Source organism: Ursus arctos, unplaced genomic scaffold, assembly GCF_023065955.2.
Source record: "Ursus arctos isolate Adak ecotype North America unplaced genomic scaffold, UrsArc2.0 scaffold_9, whole genome shotgun sequence".
In the NCBI taxonomy this organism is placed as follows: Eukaryota; Metazoa; Chordata; class Mammalia; order Carnivora; family Ursidae; genus Ursus; species Ursus arctos.
Window position 1 is genome coordinate 64709531 of NW_026623111.1, and position 20258 is coordinate 64729788.

Below are 20258 nucleotides of genomic sequence, written 5' to 3' on the forward strand. Positions count from 1 at the left end.
CGTGATCTCAGGACCTCAAGCCCTGCATCGGGCTCTGTCTTCTTAGAGTTTCTCTCTCCCTCTCCCTCTGCCCCTCCCACCTGTACTCTCTCAGATAGATAAATAAATCTAAGAAAAAAAAAAAAGAAGTAAAAAGGGTCAGAGAGATTGAAATGGAAGATGGGCAAAGAAGATTCAACATACATATAATTGGAGTTGCTAAGAAAGAAAAATCAAAGTGTGGATCATATTGAGCTAATATTTAAAACTACGATCTGGGGCACCTGAGTGGCTTGGTCAGTTGAGCATCTGACTCTTGGCTTTGGCTCAGATCGTGATCACATGGGTCATGGGATCAAGCCCTGGGTGGGGTTCCATGCTCAGCAGGAGTCTGCTTGAGATTTTCTCCCTCGGCATCCCCCAACTCACATGTGTATATGCGTGTGTGCGCTCTCTTTCTCTCTCTAAAATAAATGAATAAATTAAAAAAAATAAAACTACAATCCAAGGAAACTTCCAGAAATAAAAGAAAATAAAAATATCCTAGTAAAACTGTTTCAATTTAAAATAAAGAAACAAGGTTCATGTCTTACATACTAAAAAAAAAAAAATCGTAAGGATGGGGGGAACTAAAATGGAATAGGAACAGAATTTAACTGCTCTTCAAATGAATTACATAACCACAGTGAAGCAGATTTTTAAAAAAAGTAACATTTGAACACATACATTATTTCAATTATATATTCTCAAACTAAAGACTAAAAGAGTTGTAAATAATACTGAACTTGTTAGTTTTTTTGCAATAGTATGCTTTAACAATTCTGAAATTATTTTCAGTGCATTCTAGGATTGAGCAAAACAGATAAATATGTTGATGAAAGCAGGAGCTGGGTTTCTCACTGTTGGAGAAAGGAACTCAAAATACAAGAAGAGGTAAGAGTACAATGAGTCCTGTAGTGCGGATAAGTGTGGATTACAGGTGACTGGAAATTCTTCGATGTTTACATTGACAGATGGGATCTAATTCTTCTCTTGGACTTGTGATTCACTTGTAACTAACGGAATGTAGTGGAAATGATGCTGCATGATTTCCAGGGGTCTGTCAAAAGAAACTGCAGTTTCTGCGTTAGTTTCTTGGAATGAGACCATTCCAAGATCTCTTGAATGCTTCCTCTCATATCCCAACACCACGCTGTAAGAAACCCAAGCTAGGGGTGGCTGGCTGGGTCAGCTGGAAGAACCTGCAACTCTCGATCTTGGGGTCATGAGTTCAAGCCCTATGCTGAGCATAGAGCTTACTTAAAAAGAAAAGAAACAAGTTATAAATAAGAAACACAATATTTTAAAAGGAATTATATATATCAGATTGAATAAAAAGGGACAGAGATGGTCCAAAATAAAAAGAACCTTTGAACCCTTGAACTTCTTTGGATAGGGAAAAGACTGAGAAATCTACCCAGCTGCAAACATGGGCCATTACTTATAGGAAAGAAAGAATGATTCAGATGAGGGGATTCAAAGCCAGGAATAATCACTCCCAGCGAGAATTTAGGAACTGGCCACATATGCCTGGCTGGGTATCAGAACTGCTCCTATGTACCACATATTCTCCCTCTTTTTGAATGGGAGTATACCGTGGCTATCCTGTCTCTGTTCACCATTGTATGTGCAGCTCTTTAGTTCACAGGTCTTCAGAGTGAGAGGAATATATCTGTGAAATTGTGCTCAAGGAGCAACAGCTGCACTTAGATTTGATTTAGAAGAAATACAGGACCTTGAGCCTGAGTCTGATGCCTTAAGGGGATAAATCTTTTAGGAACGAGTATATTTTGCATGTGGGAGGGATGTAAATAATCTGAGACCAGAGCGCAGACATTACAGATGACTGCAAATTATCTGGCACTCCCTTCATGTGGAGGCAGGGTCTAATTCCTCTTCCTTTAGATCTGGGCTGATCTTTGTGGCCTTCTAGTAACCAACAGGATACAGCAGAAGTGACACTACTTCACTTCTGAGGTTAGCTGAGAAGATTTCCTGCCTTTTCTGCCTCGAATCTCTCAAAATGGTCACTCTCTGGACATTTCCTATTGAAACTGAGCTGCCATGCCATAAGAAACCCAAGCCCCATGGAAAGGCCATATGGAGTTGCTCCTGTTGAAAGCCCCAAGTAACAGACAATTTTCAACTGCCAGCCATGTATGTGTACCATCTTGGATATCCCATTCAGTCAAGTCTTCAGTTGACTACAGCCCTAGTCAAAATCTGACTGTACTTGCATGAGACTCCAAGTAAGAATCACACAGCTAAATCTTTCCAGAATTCCTAATCCACAAAAACATAAGCAAAATAAAATAGCTGTTTTAAACCACTAAATTCTGATGTAAAACTTTGTTATGCAGCAGTATGTACCTAGAAATATTAGAATTGGAGTTATCAGTATGAGTTCACGGCCTTTAATAATTTACACGTAAGTAGAGAAAAATATACAGGCTTATGGGCTCTCTCTGCTAAGAGAACCTAGAAACAATGATATCTCTCTCATTGTGAGCATACTTAGCCCCTCAAACTTGGGTTTCTAAAATACCACTCCTCACCAAAAAGAAAGAGGGCTCTTTGGAAAAACGGCTGATTCCATGACTAAGGCAAGCTGAACCTGGAATACCTTGTGCAAGAGTCCTAGTTATTTAAAAAAAAAAAAAAGAGCACTAGTTATTAATTTTATTGTTTCTCAGCTCCAAATCCATCCCTCAATGTCCTGCTGGAGACAGATAGTAGAGCTGGATCCTGTAAACACGTCTCCTTTGCCCGCCAGTACAATGTTAAGCTTTGCCAGTAGAGGGCACTGGAGGGACTGCAGGAGGAAGGGGTTTCTCTTCCTGGTTTTGGTGTGTCTTTTTCTTATGGCTCCTAAGGGCTAGTCTGGTATGCTGAACATCTGGTGGCACATATTACAGTGAGTTTCAACAGCATCCCTGCAGACAGCTTTCCAGCAAGTTCCATGGGTACTCAAGCTAGCTTCTAAGCAAGTTCCACCTTGCACTCTGGGGAGCTTCCTAGCAGTTCTCTCAGCATTGTGGTGGGCTTGCCAGCCGGGGCTGCAACACAACAAACTTATCTGCTGTCCTGTGAGCCACAGCCACACCCTCTCCAATGAAGTATGAATCCCATCCACAGGGGGTGGTGTGGGGTGAGGCTGGACGCTCTTCTCATTATTCCTTCCACGGTCGCTGAGGTTCTGTTTACCCCTTAGAAGCCAGCTAATAACCTTTGTTACTAGTTACTAATTCTTTATATTAAACTTTCCTCTTCAAATTACTGTGTGGTTTCTGTTCCTAATAATTAGACCCTGATAGATAGTCCCCAAAAGTAAGAACGTCCAATAATGATGGGGATAGGTCAAAGAGACAAATTGGCCCACATCTAGAAAAGGATAACTAGGATAGTAAATTGCCTAAAACTAGATTATTTATTATGGATGAAAGAAACAGAAAAGAGGAACGCTTGGACACAAAGAGAGCTGTTTTCAAATATGTGAAAAACTACCATAGGAACAAAGAAAATAGACTAGTTCTAGAGGGGAGTACTTACAATGTAATGGTGGACATTGTAAGAAGGCAACGGTTAGCCTCATTATATTGGAGTGCTCTTTGTAACACTGAGTGTCCAAAAACAGAACGATCTAAATTTGAGGCTGTAAGCTCCTTGTCAAGGAAGGTGTGCGGAGGTGCTCAAAGGTGGGAAGACGAGATGTCAGGGATGTGGAGGAAGGGACTTCTGTGAAAAGGGTGAGGAGGCAGAATTCCATGAGTTCCAGAGCTCCCTGTACTTCAGGGGACACTTGAGATTGTCTGTTTTTTAGGAGGTGCTTTCTCTTTTTAGCAAGCCTTGTATCGTAACAGATGCACTATTTTAGCCACGTATTGTGAGTACGCACTTTTGTGTCTATAGTTAAATGCTTTTGCTTTTATGTCCAAAGTATAAAGAGATAACATGAAGGGTGAAAAAAAAATGGTTTGTTCACTTACCTTTGCTGATGAGACAATTTGCTTGGCCTGGCGTCTTGATAAATGATCAACTGTCCTTATCAGCACTTCAGGATTTGCATTAGCCAAGTGCATCAGACTTTTATAGCCTGCGTTGTATAACTGTCTTGCTCGACCCTGAAAGATATTACAAAAATCAGCAGGGTCAGAATTTGGGATTAGGAAAAAAATAACCAAGTGTCTTATTGAAGGGAAAAATTTCACATGCAAGAGACACAAACAGACTAAGGTGGTAATAAATATGAAGATATAACACATTCGAATTCTGAGAAATTTTAAAAGATGAATTTGGATGGTTCCAATCTGACTTCAAGACAGCTTTTTGTGCAGCTTAAGTTACCCGATGTGTGTTGCAATCAGGAATGAGAAATCCATTATGGCACTCAGGTAAAGGGCATTATTTTAGACATCCAATCAAGATGTTCTAGTCCAAGATCCTTAAAATGTTTTCACCATCTACTCAGGGGACTGCTGTGTGTGTGTGTGTGTGTGTGTGTTCCCGGGCAGAAGAATGCTTCTGATTGAAGGACTGAATAATAGAATAAGCTGAAATCAACAGTTGGCTAAAAACAGAAAGCTGAGAAACCAGGTGAGGATACTTTGTTCTCACTCCCTTAGGAAATGGAAATAAGCCTTGTTGCTCCCAAATTGCCACTTCCTAAACAAGCACTGAGTCTAAACTGACAGAAGGAATTCTTCATTGGAGTGGAGGAAGGACGAGATGCTAAGGACGAATGGTAGCACACACATAGTTGGGGAGTCTCATTTTTATCCCTACTGTTATTTTTTTCACAAATGTGATTTTTTTTCCATCAGGACTGCTTCCAGATTTACAGGGGATTTCTGGGAGGCCGTGACAACAATTTATTTAAAAAAAGAAAACAACAGGGGCGCCGGGGTGGCTCAGTCATTAAGCGTCTGCCTTAGGCTCAGGTCATGATCCCAGAGTCCTGGGATTGAGCCCCTCATCCTCATCCGGCTCCCTGCTCAGCAGGAAGCCTGCTTCTCCCTCTGCCACGCCCCCTGCTTGTGTTCCCTCTCTTACTGTGTCTCTCTGTCAAATAAATAAAATCCTAAAAAAAAAGAAAAAAAGAAAGAAAAAAGAAAACAACAACAAAACACCCTCTCATGACCAATGAGGAATAAGGCTGTTGTTGTTACTCACCGTGTGATAAGAATCCACAAAATAGGAAAACCTGATTTTTCTTTTAGTTGAAATCATTTCAGTTGGGACACTGGGAAGCTACTAACCTCTAAAACTCCAGTCACTTCCATGAGAGGAATTAGCTCTGCCTTTACACAATAAGTCAACTTCTTGGTAAGTTCTACCAAAAGGGCTCTGTAAACCCAAAACTCGTCAAGTTCCTGCAGAGCACAAAGAAATGTACAGAATTGAAACCTGGTTAAGTTATTCCAAGGTTTGGTTGGCATGGTAGGGGGCTCACAGAAGATGTTCCCTGATGTAAGCTCTGAAACTTGGTTAAGCCAGAGACAAACAATAATTCCATGAAAAATTATTATAAGGAAACATGGGCAGAGACTGAAGGATTTGATGAAGTGGTTTTGGGATGAGCAAGAAGATTGAAAATTGAAAAATAAGCCAGTGAGAAGAGTTCTATTCATTTTTTATCAAAACACCAGCAAGTGAATCCATAGTTTTTCTTAACCAAATAACTGAAAACAATTCCCACCTCTGGGAATTTATCCTGAAGACAATATATTACATGCGGAAGGATTTCAATGCAAGATGCGGCAATATTGAAAACAACAAAAATACTGGAAGCAATATTTAAGACAATAAAGATATTGGAAGCCATGGGTCAATAAAGCTGGGTGCGTAAATGAGAATTTATTATATTATTTTGTCTTATTTTATGCTTGAAATTTTCTGTAATAGTAGTTTTTTTTTTAATGGTCGCTTTCCAACCTTTGGGTGTCATTGTGAGTGCACGGGATACGTGGGGCAGCATTAGCCCGCTATTTTGTGCCACTAGGAAAGCAGTCAGCGCACCAAAGATGGCAGAGTAAAGGGAAAACCCGGACCAGAACGCTGAATCCATCAACACTGTACTGCCTTAGCTCTAGCTTCCCTGTTACGCATGATCATCTTTGTTCCTTATTGTTTAAACTTCTATGGGGTTTTCCTGTTACTTGTAGTTAAAGGCATCCTAACAGTATTGATGTACTATTTTATACCACTTACATAACTTTTTAAAAAGAGAAAAACACTTTACTGAAAATACACTCATGAGAGCACAAGTTATTAGGTAGATTGTTTCTAGGATCAACCATCAAATTACAGTTGCTTTTCAAGTTCCATATAGTTTCTTTTACTTGAATAATTCTATAAGGCTGATGTCCTTATAGTCCTAAGTAAAACAAATGGATAGAATTTTAGGGTAAGTGTCTTTAAACATGAAGAACAACAAACAGAAAACTTAAGAAAATACATTTTAAAGGCTAGCTGTTTCTTATTATCTATAATTTGTATCTACTGCTTAGCTAGCACATGATTAGGGAAGGTGAGGTAATATTTAAAACAGCATAAGTAGGAGATATTAAGAAATGTGCATTTGCTAAAATAATTATCATTCAACTCAAAGTCAAGTATTTCGGATGAGAGCATGGTCCCAGTGGTGACAAGGCGGCTGCTGGGTACTGGCGATGCACTAATCAAACACTTTCCATGGTTATCACCTGGGAAGATTATCACATACTCTACATTGATGGAGAACTGCTGTTTTAAGAGTTGATTCCAAATACTTGTAGCTATTAATGGTGGTTCTAAGAGTGGGGATAACTAGGTGCTTTCCACTTGTTCGCTATATATTTTAGGTTGTTCTGCCATTTTTGTATCTCTACCATAAGTCAGTATATAGGACTTTTAGAAGCAGATAAAAACAAATATATTTTAAATAAGGGGGGTTTATGTTAATAGAACAACAATGAGGAAATAATGACTAACCAGTTTATAAGTTAGTAGCAGTTAAAACAAAAAGGTGCACAAAGTATGTGTCATCTAGTTAATGGAATTACCTCACAGAAATGTAGCACACAAGAAGAGAACGAGGCAGCTCCAGTGAGAAGACTTTGTATATAGCCTCGAGGCATATTAAATTTTTCAGACACACTCCAAACGTTGGTCTCTTTGAGCAGGGTATAAAGAACAAAAGACAGGTACAGTCTGTTGACAATGTCCTTGTCCACCTTCTAAAAAGACAAATCAAATAAATTTATGTACTGGACCTGCTAAAAATGTACATTATGTTGAAACTGGACAGAAGGTAATGTGAATGAAGTTACACTACAGGAAAACCAGAAGAGAATGATTCCACAGGGAAAAAAAAAGTTCAACATACATCCTTTAATTCCGATTATCATTTTTCCAAGTATAAAAAAAAGAAAATAAGCCAAATTTCCATTTAAACTTCTACAGGGGAAGCTGTAGCGGGTTGAATCATGTCTGCCCCCACAAAAAGACATGTTTAACTCCTAACCTGTGGTACCTGTGAATGCGACGTTATTTGGAAATAGGATCTTTGCAGATGTAATTAGTTAAAGATCTTAAGATGAAACCATCCTGCACGTACAGTGGACCCTTTAAAGCTCTTTATTCAGTGCCTGGTGTCTTTATCAGAGGAGAGGACACACAGTGACACAGATAAGAAGCAACGTGAAAATGTGAAGATGGCAACGTCTAAAGGAGACACTCGAGGGATACATTTACATGCCAAGGAACACCAAAGATTGCCAGCAACCACCAAAGGCTAGGAGAGAGGCAAGATTTTTTCTTCCTCAGAGCCTCCAAAAGGAGCCATCTTGCTTTCAGACTTTTGGCCTTCTGAACTGCAAGAGAATAAATTTCTGTTGTTTTAAGACCCCCAGTGTGTGCTAATTTGTTATGGCAGCCCGAGGAAAAGAATATAGGAAGGAAGGAGTTGGGAAGACCTTTACATTTACTGTGGTATTTATAGGTTGTATATGTTTGTGAGTGTAATTAGACAAATGCATTTACTTAGGTATGTTAATAAGCTTGTCCACACTGAGAGTAAATATGAGATTCTATGATCTCTACATGGTCATGACACATAATTAATGTTTTCAAAGTTTTTAAAACACTGAAAGGGAAAAATGCTACCTGTAGTTGACGATTTCTGTGTACCTGCTTTTGCCTGTGGTGACCAGTTCTTGTGTAAAGTATTTCATAGACACTATCAAGCTAACTTAGAAACTGAGTAACTCATGGTTAAAGTCAGAGGAAAGAAAGAATGAACTGGAAAGAGAAAAAGTGGGTATAAAATATAAAATTATATCCCTGATGATAGTAAAAGAATGGGATGAGAACTTACAGTGGCATATTGAAGACTTTATGAATTACAGATTCTCCATGTTGATACTTTTAAAAAGCATTAAGCTGAAAAATCCGATAGTTGAATTGCCAGTAGGGAGAGATTGCTTTTTAATTTCCCAATTTTAGTGCACCTTCATTATTAACTATAATTTGAGTCAATGTAGATTTTGCTTAGAATGTATTTTCTAAGCCAAGAAAAATGATATAATTATATTACATGGCAAGATAAGATGCTTTATGCCAATTTCAAGATCTTTTATAAGAAATCTTTAAAGAAAAGTGGGAGTATCTTTTTCAATGTAGAGAAATAAATTTGATTTTAAGTCAATATCATGTTCTCTAGAATTTAAATCAACAGAACATTTAATGACTGTATTTCATTAAAATGTAACAAAAATAAATTCTGATTCAAGTTTTAAAAGATGCATTATTCTAATAAGATTTTGTAAATGTTTATTATTTGGTAATGAGATCCAAATTAATATGATTTTTTAAAAAGATTTTATTTATTTATTTGTCAGAGAGAGAGCACAAGCAGGGGGAAAGGCAGGCAGGGAGAGAAACAGGCTCCTGGCTCCAATCCCCATGATTTGAGCCGAAGGCAGATGCTTAACCAACTGAGTCACTCAGGTGCCCCTATTTCCATTCCTCTGAAAGTTAGTGTATAAAACAGTTGCTTTGTATTTGTTGACTAAACAAAAGATCATAAAGAATATTAGACAAAAAAGTATTAATTTATCAGATAACTTCAACCTTCCACAGAGTTTTACGTAGTTTAAATACTAACTAGATTGGGAGTTGTTTAAGAACAACAAAAAAAACAAGCAAAAAACCCTCAAACCCATCCTATCTTAGAATCCCTGACACCAAGTAGAATGGCTTAATAAAAAAAGTTTCTAGGTATGGGGGGTAGGAGTTGGGGGCCTGGCTGGCTCAGTCAGAGAAGCATGTGACTCTCAATCTTGGGGTCATGAATTTGAGCCCCGCATGAAGTGTAGAGATTACTAAAAAAAAAAAAAAGTTTCTAGAGGGGTGTCTGGGTGGCTCAGTCAGAAGAGCATGTGACTCTTGACCCTGGTGTTGTAAGTTCAAGCCCCATATTGGGCGTAGAGATTACCTAAAAAAAAAAAGTTTCTAGAAAATACATTTTTCTCTCTTGAACTGAACTTATTTCAGGATTATATACTATCATAAAAACATTTTATAAATATTTTACAATTTTTATAATGTAAGACATAAGTAGCCTAAGAAAAGTAGATTAATAAGGTTTCCCTTCTTCTATGATAAGAAGCTTATATGTGCATGACAGAGTGTTTCAGAAATGCAAAGCTACACATACAAAAGAAGGCCCTCATGCCAGCCAAAAAAACTGTTTTTAAAAGATGCCCAAATTTCTGGTCCTCAGATGTTTTAAATGATAAAATGGGAATTATATTAACTTAAAGAAAAAAATATGAAAAAGATCAAATAAACAAAGGAGATGATACAACAGCATTAATTGTGCTAAATCAACTTATTTAGGAAGAGAAAAAAAAGACTATGGTACCTTTTTTATAGCTTGACCTGATGCTTTCTTCCCAATAAAGTTTTCAGAGACTCCAAGAAGAGCAGCTACATTTTGTTCTGCAGGACTGAGCTGGCTAAACTACATGTAAAAAGAGAAAACACAGAGAAAAATCAAATTATAACTTTTTAAAATGGGTTTATTTATTTGAGAGAGCAAGAGAGAGCCAGAGAGCATGTGGGGGGTTGCTGAGGCAAAGGGAGAGAGAAAATCTCAAGCAGACTCCTTGCTGATCACAGAGCCCGACATAGGGCTCCATCTCACGACCCTGAGATCATGACCTGAGCTGAAATCAAGAGTCGGATGCTTAACTGACTGAGCCACCCAGGCGCCCCTCAAATTGTAACTTTTAAACACCTGCCATTTGAACCAAATCCAGTATTTCCTGTGATATCACATTTTCATGGTTTTAAAGGATATGAAATAACATGAATGTATTTATACATATTGTAAGCTTAAAAATGTATTATTAAAATATAATATATTTTAGTAGAATACTGAAAGGCATGGTCACAAGCACTGTGACTATGGACTATGGTTTCCATAGACTATGTGGTTATGTTTAATATTGAGATTTCTGGGGGAAGGAAGAAGAGGGAAAGCTTTTGACCATAACTGCCTTATACAGTACCACTTGAAAAACTTAGGTACAATTTTAAAATAGGAGATTAAAAAGAAAGTTAATTTCCTGGAATGAAGAGCTGCATATTGCTTCTGCCAGCGTGTTCATGCGTCTGCCCTGCTCATAGTAAAATCATAATAGACTATACTCTAGCACCTGGTTTTGTAACAGGTAGGACCAGCTGCACCTTCCTGTCGTGATAAAACTGGCATTCCTTCTCAGGTATTAACATCATCGGGTTTAGTCATCATGCTTGGCTCTGAGAAAGCTTTCACGTAATTAAAAATCTCAAAAAAAAAAATAGCTTTCACGGTTTTCGTCACATTCTAGGCAACATAAAATGGAATGGTCACCAAACCGTAACAATAACTATCTTTGGGGAATGGGACCAGGGAGGATCCTCTTTGGTTTTCTGCACCTTATTCTTTCAATAATGAACATGTTTATATTTAACAGAAAAGTAGTATTTAAGTTAAACAAACTGAAAATGCTATTGCCATATTACTATTTTAAAAACTGAAACATGAAAGGCCCAATTTCAAATATATTTTAGTAGAGGAAAAAAAGTGAATAATCACTTGACAAAAATTACATCATCGTTAATAAATAAAATAGCCTGTATTTAAGAACCTTATAGTCTCACCTGCCTGAAGTATATCATCCAGTCAGGGACACACTGAGAAGCCATATCATATGGAGTTGTTAGGTAAATTAGGTGAAGAAGGCTTTCGAGCACAAGACCTTCGAGACCTTTCTTCAAGTCTCTGTAGAGAATATCACAATAAGCCAAATCTATAGTTCCTAAAAGAAAGATCAAATATTTCATCTTTCATAATTACCAAAGGGGGAAAAAGGTGATTTTTAAAATGGTCTTGTTTAGAAGTTACCTCAACATAGCAAAAAGTTTTCAAAAAATCTTAATTTTTTAAACTTCATTATAGTGAACATACCATGTTATATTAGTTTCAGGCGTACAATATAGTGATTGAACAATTCTGTAGGTTACTGAGTATTCACCATCATGAGTGCACTCTTAATCCCCTTTATTTATTTCACCCATCCCCCACCCAAAATTTCTTCTTATGTAATTTAGCACGACTATTTTGGAGGTCATTTTGAAAGGATACATTAACATTTCATAAGTACATACCTTCTGACCCAAATACTCTGTTTTTGGAAATCTAACCCAGAGAAACATTTCCACACATACCCAAAAGCACATAAATGGAGATGCCCATTGCAGCTTTGTTTATAATTGAGAAAAAAAAAAAGTGCATACGTCCATCAATAGGGGAATGGTTAATTAAACTACAGTATCCCGGCTATGGATGATTATAGTAGTAAGAGAAAAATGAGGTAGATTTAAAGGGACTCACATGTTAAGATGCTCCTAATATTTTAAGTGAGAAAAGCAAGCTGCCAAAAAATACTTACAACTATGATTTCATCTTAAAAAATAAACTATAAAACATATAAATGTATATGCATGCATATGTATAAAATCTATACATAATACATACAAATATACATATACACATATATAATATACATACACACACTTATCTATATACATAATAATATATGAAGGGTAGACATCAGATTGTTAACAGTGGTTACCCCTGGGAGAGTGGAAATGGGACAGGAGAATGGGATTTTCCTTTATGTAATTCTGAGTTCTAAGGATTTTTTTAGACAATAGACATGTACTATTTTTCATTAAGTAAATTATGAGGTAGCCATTAAGAAAAAACTATTCACTGTCATGGAACAATTTTTAAGATATTAAGCAAAAAAAACCAAATTGTGGAATTATACAAATGATTGTTTATTTGAAAACAAAAGCTTTAAAAATCTTAAACTTGTATACAAGTATATATTATGCATTGAAATGAGATGTACAGAAAATGTCTGAAAAGATGTATGCCAAATTGTTATTCTTGATAGGATATTCAGATTTGTATGATTGCTAGGGGAGGGGCGTGTGAAGGGTGATTACCATCTTTTTCCCCAAATACTTCTACAGTATCCTAAATTACTTGTAATTCAAGACATTTTTTGCGGCACCTGGTGGCTCAGCTGGTTAAGGGTTCAACTCTTGATTTCAGCTCAGGTCATGATCTCAGGGTTGTAAGATCAAGCTATGAGTCAGACTCGTGGTGGGTGTGGAGCCTGCTTAAGATTCCCTGTCTCCCTCCCTTTCTGCCCCCTACCTCCCCCCCCCGCCCCGTTCCCTCTCTGATAAAACCCAACATTTTTTCAACTTTTTATTTATTTACTAAAAAAAATTTTTTTTTAAAAAGTAAGCTCTACACACAACATGGGGGTTGAACTCACGACCCCGAGATGGAGTCGCATGCTCTACCGACTGAGCCAGCCAGGTGCCCCAATTTTTCAACTTCTAAAAGCTAAAGTAGTCTAATAGCTTATAAGATTAATGCTATTAATATAAAATTACAGTTCCAATTTAAAGAAAGAGCATTATTTAATTTCTATTTTTTTCTCAGCACATTTCCTCAGAAATGTAGGTAAACTCTTACCCTTAAAAGAAGCTCGTCCCAGTTTTGTAATATTAAAACTACACTGGATCTCTTCTTTGGACTTATCAATAGTGTCTTTTTGTAGAAGTCCTTTTTCTGTCAGGTATCTAAGTGATTCGACAGTTATTTCCCACAGACTTTTTTCTTTCAACAAGATCTTCTGCTGAACACCAAAAAATGTACCACACATAAAGTGATATATGTCATCAAGATTTGTTGCAATCTGAAACAATTCAGGACATCATTGGAGCATTTTCCTTAATTTAAGGCATCATTTTGAATGCACATTTGAATACCTCAAAGCTATTGAAATAAATTAGTATAAAATTGACATACACATATAAAGATAATTTTACAGTGGCATTTTAAAATTAATAAGAAACAATTTAAAGTTGTCATATTCGTACCTTTGATGAAAACATCTACATATTTTTCACCCAAAAACTCCTCAGATTTTTGAATAATTTTTTACAGTATCTCCAAAGCTGTGCTGTTTACTCTCCAATTATCACTAATTTCCACTCAGCCTCCTTCAGAAATCCTCCCTTCACCCCTTTCCATCCACCTGTAAAGCATTCTTTAGCAATAAAAATGGTATTAAAACATACACACACACACAACACAACTGAAAGTCTCCATTGAAACAGGATCAGGCAATATTTCCCGCCTATCACCTAAAAATAAATAGCAGTCTTCTCTTTTTGTCTCTCTCATTCCTGTTCTTTTGCTGCCATCTCTCTCCCCCATTAGTTACTATTTAAAACCTATAACGGCAATCGTAATACTTAGCTCTCCATTTGGTAGTCAGATGTAGAGTTGATGCTGAATTAGAATTAATTTTGCATTAGCCAATTTCAATGAAATCAGCATGTTATACTAAAATACAGTCAATCAATAAGCATATTTTGGGACGCCTGGGTGGCTCAATCGGTTGAGTCTGCCTTCGGCTCAAGTCAAGATCCCTGGTCCTGGGATCCAGTCCCACATTGGGCTCCTTGCTCAGCAGGGAGTCTGCTTCTCCCTCTGCCGGCCGCTCTCCCTGCTTGTGCTCTCTCTCTCTGACAAATAAATAAATAAAATTAAATTTAAAAGTTAAAAAAAATAAGCATATTTCTCTCTCCCTTATAATTCTGATGATATTTTCAACTAGAAAACTTAAGTAGTTATTTGATACTAAACCGTATAAGGGTTAACAAAAAATATGATGAGGCATAGACATTTCCTGTTGCTATTCCTCCTTTTAATAAAACTCACTTTTGAAATGTTCTAATATTTATTATTATTATTATTTATGAGGGAGAGAGAGAGCACACGGGGGGGAGGGGCAAAGGGCGAGGGAGAGAATCTTAAGCAGGCTCCACACTCAGTGCTGAGTCTGACGTGGGGCTTGATCTCATGACCCTGACATCATGACCTGAGCCGAGATCCATCCAGAGTTGGACGCTTAACTGACTGAGCCACCCAGGCGCCCCAAAACTCAGTCTTAATATAATATTTAGTTAGGCCAAAATTGTCGTTTTAAGGTATTCAAGACTGATACTCAGTTTGTATATTATCAATGAACTTAGTTGCTGTATTGTTTTCTACTTGGTTGATTACAGTTAACATTGGGGATATAAAAAAATTCCTTTACTTGATCCTTCTAGCTATCATCATGTTATCTTTCTAACCCTCTGTGAAAAACTTACAGGCATAGTGATTTAGACCCACTGGTCTAGGCTCTGCCTCTGGCCTCCACAGCTTCTCAAAGCTGGATTGTCCACTGTTGCCCCAAACCTTCAGGTCACCCCTACCTGACTCCAAAGGCAATCCATTCATTCAGTCAAGGATTTACAGAGCACCAACCACATGCCAGGCATTGTGTTCGGCACTGGGATTCAGGGACAAATAAAAATAAATGTGGACTCTGTTTGCACAGGGTTTACATTCCTGTGGGGAATCACTGCCCTAACCAGAACATAATTACAAACTGATAGGTTCTACTAAAGCAATGTGGTTTTATAAAGCATACAATAAACTGACTGAACTCAGAGGCACAGGAAGGCTTCCCTGAGGAGCAGTGGTTAAGTGAAGCCTCAAGGGCAAGTGGGTGAGGGTGAGTCCAGAAGATGGGCGAGTCCAAGCTTAGTGAGCACTGGGGTGGGAGGGAGCACCACACATTTGGGAACTGAGAGTGCAGAGTGCAAGGTGGCTGGTGAGAGAGGAGGATGGAGACAGGCAGAGGCCAAATCTACCACGGTAGACCATGGTAAGGAATCTGGGTTTCCTAAATCCAAAAAACAATGGGAAACCACCACTGACAAATTTTAAGCAGAGCTGGGTAGCACATTCTGAGTTTACATTTCGACAAGATCAATCTGAGTGTGAAGAATTATTTGGAGGGGATGTGGGAAGGCATGGCAGACTGGATGCAAGGCAGTCAGACCAGCGAGGGGACAATCACACTGACCCAGACAGGAGACTGCAGGAGCACAGACCCCAGTGTGCAGGTGCAGGGGTAAGGCTGCAAGCAGCCTACAGAACCTGCCTCTCTTGGCCTCAGATTCTTTTTTTGTCAAAGGGGAGTTACATTACTTAATTCGAAGGTATGCAAGGATCAGAGATAAAACACATCAAGTGTCTAACGGGGTGTCTGAAATACGGTTGTGATAAATAAATGATAACTGGAGGCTCCCTAAATCCTATGGCCCAAGCACTGTTATGGTCTCTCATTAACTCCTGCAGTTTCCTTCTCTTCCACCAAAGCATGGACCTAGTGTCTCCAGGGGTGCTCATCTGTCCTCCTGCCCCGACCTCACTGCCCAAGTCACAGACCTTGCCCTTCATGCTTCTCCCCTCTCTTCCATCTGCTTGTTCCTGTCCACAGGACTTGACTGCTGCTTCAATTCCAACTCTAAAGGTTTTCCAGCTCTCCACTGTGTCTAGAGTTCCAGACTTCTACAACTACAGCCCCGTTGTTGTCCCTACCCCAAGGTGAGAGAGGAACCCTGATGGCCTGGCCTCCTCATGGCTGGGTCCACTTTCTTGAGTTCTGCCTCCTATGGGCAGGCTTGGAACAACAGCTGCCTACCTGCTAATCTCCTGAACCAACTGCTGCCTGGACTTCTCACTGCTGTACTTAAATGGCTAAAACAGAATTTAAATGCAACTGCTGTGTCCCACAGATCTTGTACTGCCAGGCCCATAAAACCACACCCCCATAGCCAAGTCAGTTCTCCCAGTCTCCCTGTACCTGAGTGCTCCTGTCTTAGGTGAAGCCCCAACTCCCTCCCAATTCCACTACCTTTTGCTGAGTCATATACACATTTGTCAGATGTATGTACTATGAATATTTCCTCCATGCTTCTTACTTTTTTAACCACGTCTTTTGAAGATGATTTTAAAATTATGATGAAGTCTACTTGCTTGAATTTTCCCTCATGGTTTATGTTTTTTGTTTCCCACATAAGAAATCTTCAGCCAAGGTAACAAAAATGTTTCCCCTGTATGTTCTTCTAAACGTTATATTTTAGGGGCGCCTGGGTAGCGCAGTCGTTAAGCGTCTGCCTTCGGCTCAGGGCGTGATCCCAGCGTTCCGGGATCAAGTCCCGCATCAGGCTCCTCCGCTAGGAGCCTGCTTCTTCCTCTCCCACTCCCCTGCTGTGTTCCCTCTCTCGCTGGCTGTCTCTCTATCACATAAATATATAAAATCTTTAAAAGAAAAAAATAAAATAAAAATAAATAAATAAATAAATAAATAAAAGTTATATTTTAGCTTATAAGTTTAGGTCTATGGTCTATTTTGAATTAATTATTTGGACAAAATCAGAGTGAGGTAAGAGTGCAGGTTAATTTTTTTTTCTTGTTCTACATAGATATCTAGTTGATTCAGCACCATTTATTGAAAAAAACTATCTTTTGTCCATTTAAATATCTTGACACCTTTTGTTAAAAACTGATCATATGTAGGGAAGCCTGGCTGGCTCAATTGGTGGAGCACACAACTCTTGATCTTGGGGTCCTGAGTTCGAGCCCCATGTTGAGTGTAGAGATTTTTTTTTAATTGAGCATATTTGTGTGGGCCTAATTCTGGACTTACTGATCTATTGGTCTATATGATCCTTGCACCAATATCACACTGTCTTGATTACTGAAGCTTTACAGTAAGTTTTGAAGTAGTGTGAAGACTCTGTTATTTTTTCACAAAATTAATTTTGGCTATTCTACTCCTTTGCTTTTCTAAATAAATTCTATTAGCCTTCAATTTGCACAAACAAGCCTGTTGAGATTTTGACTGTGATTGCGTCAAATTTATAGACCAATTTGGGAAGTAACATCTGACCAAAACTGAATGTTCTAATTCTTTTTTTTTTTAAGATTTTATTTATTCATTTGACAGAGATAGAGACAGCCAGCGAGAGAGGGAACACAAGCAGGGGGAGTGGGAGAGGAAGAAGCAGGCTCCCAGCGGAGGAGCCTGATGTGGGGCTTGATCCCAGAACGCTGGGATCACGCCCTGAGCCGAAGGCAGACTCTTAACCGCTGTGCCACCCAGGCGCCCCTTGAATGTTCTAATTCTTAAACATGGTACTTCTCTCCATCTATTTAGGTCTCCTTTAACTTCTCTCAACAGTTTTAGTTTTCAGTGTATAGATCTGACACATATTAGTTAAAATTATCCCTAAGTATTACATTAATAGATGCTACTGTGAATGGAGTTGTTTTTCCAATTATTTGTAGTGAATATACAGATACAATTGAATTTGTATATTGATCCTGTACCTATGACACTGCTGATTACACTCTAGTTTTTTTGTACATTCCTTTGGATTTTTCTTGAACATAGTATCAGCAAATAAGACAGTTTTACTTCTTCCTTTCCAATCTACATGCCCTCGTTTTTCTTCCTGTGTTGTACTGGAGATGATTTCTGATATATGCTGGAAAGTAGGGTGAGAGCAGACCTCCTTTCTTTTCCTGACCTTAGATGGAAATACATGTAGTCTCTCACCATTAAGTGTGATGTTACCTGTAGTGGTGGTGGTGTTGTTTTTTTAATAAACACCCTTTATCAGGTTGAAGACATTCTCTTCTTTTTTTTTTTTTTTTTTTTAATATTTTATTTATTTATTTGACAGAGATAGAGACAGCCAGCGAGAGAGGGAACACAAGCAGGGGGAGTGGGAGAGGAAGAAGCAGGCTCATAGCAGAGGAGCCTGATGTGGGGCTCGATCCCACAATGCTGGGATCACGCCCTGAGCCGAAGGCAGATGCTTAACCGCTGTGCCACCCAGGCGCCCCTGAAGACATTCTCTTCTAATTTGCTGAGTTTTTATCATGAATGGGTGTTGAATTCTGTCAAATGAATAGTAACATTGAATTTTGAATGTTAAATTAACTTTTTGCATTACTGGAATAAACTCTGCTTGTGTTGCTGGATTACTAATACTTCAATAAGGATTTTTATATCTATTTTTACCACAGATATTGGCCTGTAGTTTTCTCCTCTTGTAACAACTTTGTCTGATTTTGGTATCAGAATAATGGTGGTCTCATGAGATGAGCAGTGTTCCCTCTTCCTCTACTTTCTGGAAGAGTATGTGTGTGATTGGTATTATTTCTTCCTTAAATGTTTGATAGAGTTCACCAGTGAAGTCAGTTGGGCCTAGAGTTTTCTTTGTGGGAAGTTTTAAGTTATAAATTCAATTTTCTTTAATAGATCTAGGACTAGACTTTCTACTTCTTCTTCAGTCAGTTTTGGAAATTGTGTCTTCCAAGAATTTTCCCCATTTTACCTAAGTAGTTGAATTCATTTTTCAGCATTCAAGTGTGATACAGTTATTCGAGGATTATTCCTTACTATCCCTTTAATATCTCTAGGATCTTTAGTGGTGACCCTTCTTTCATTCCTGATATTGGTAATTGATGTGTTCTCTCTTCTCCCTCTGATCAAATCAGTTAATAATCTTACTGATCTTTTCAAAGAACTAGCTTGTGGCTTCATTATTTTTTTTCTCTTGTTTGTTTACTTTTTATTTCATTTCTGTTTTTAGTTGTATTATTTCCTTCTTTCTACTCTGGGTCCCCGCCACCTGATTCCTAAAGTAAAACTTAGACTAGTGAATCCAGATCTTTCTTGTATTCTAATAAAAATTTTAAAGCTATAAAAGTCCTTTTAAGCACTTTTTGGCTTTATGCCAGTAATTCTGATATATCTGTTTTCATTTTCACTCCCTTCAAAATATTTTCTAGTATCCCTTATGATTTCTATGCTATTTAATTTCCAAATATTTGCATAATTCCCTGATATCCTTCTATTACTGCTGGTATACTATTGTTTCCATTAGACACCACACTGTATTTGATTTCAATCCTTTTAAATGTATTGAGACTTGTCTACAGTCTCAGAATATGATCTATGTTGGTGAAATATTTTATGTGCACTTGAGGAATATTCCATTCATACAGTGTACACTGGAAAGAGTACAGGCCAACAAGGCAGGAACCTAAATTATAGTCCCGTCTAAACCATAACTCACTGAATGACCTTAGACTACTCACCAATTCTCTAAGACTGTTACATTATCTAATGTATGAATGTAACTAGACTTGGTGATCTTCATGAGCTCCCCCTCCTTTACTAACTCCTTTGCAACCCTCCTACTGCAGGTCTTTATTACATTACACATGGATTACTACAATTGCTTCTAAACTAGTCTTGCAATACTTCTGCATACTATTATCCCCATTTTACAGATAAGGCAACTGAGGGGGGTTTAAGAGAGAGCTAATAACTTACACAGAGTAATAAGAGACAGAGTTGGGACTGGAACACAGGTATGTGTGATATCAGAGCCCTTGCTCTCAACCAGAACACGTCACTAATTCTCCACTGATAAGGGACAGTGTCACAACTCTGTAGTCTACTATTTAAGCATGCTCTCCCATTTTCCCCAATTTACAGCACACAGTCTGGCCTAACTTTTCCCACCCAACTTTCAACTCTTCAGGATCTGCAGTCTTCCTCTAGAGCTATACAATCTAGTCTGTTGACTTTCTTAAGCTCTCTCATCATTAATTCTATGTTAAATACGTGGAATGGCTTATTCCTTCCCTTTGCTTATCTACAACTTCTATCTCCTTCACTGCCCAGCACTGATTCCTTTTCTTCCTTATATCCTTT

At 38.1% G+C, this 20258-nt stretch overlaps 1 protein-coding gene across 5 annotated transcripts in view; it reads right to left on the minus strand.

Moving 5' to 3' along the window:
- HELQ (helicase, POLQ like) overlaps positions 1-20258 on the minus strand; it is a 43484-nt gene that overhangs the window by 2803 nt on the left and 20423 nt on the right. For 3 of the 5 annotated variants that reach the window (XM_026509824.4, XM_044388126.3, XM_026509828.3), the window contains 6 exons: positions 13097-13319; positions 11203-11360; positions 9920-10018; positions 7059-7232; positions 5274-5387; positions 4005-4139 (listed from right to left, as the gene is read on the minus strand). In XM_026509824.4, the coding sequence (XP_026365609.2) occupies positions 4005-4139; positions 5274-5387; positions 7059-7232; positions 9920-10018; positions 11203-11360; positions 13097-13319 (903 nt within the window). Of the gene's footprint in view, positions 1-4004; positions 4140-5273; positions 5388-7058; positions 7233-9919; positions 10019-11202; positions 11361-13096; positions 13320-13401; positions 14155-20258 lie in introns of those variants that run through there. The other 2 variants (XM_044388125.3, XM_057309591.1) reach the window with 2 other exon arrangements.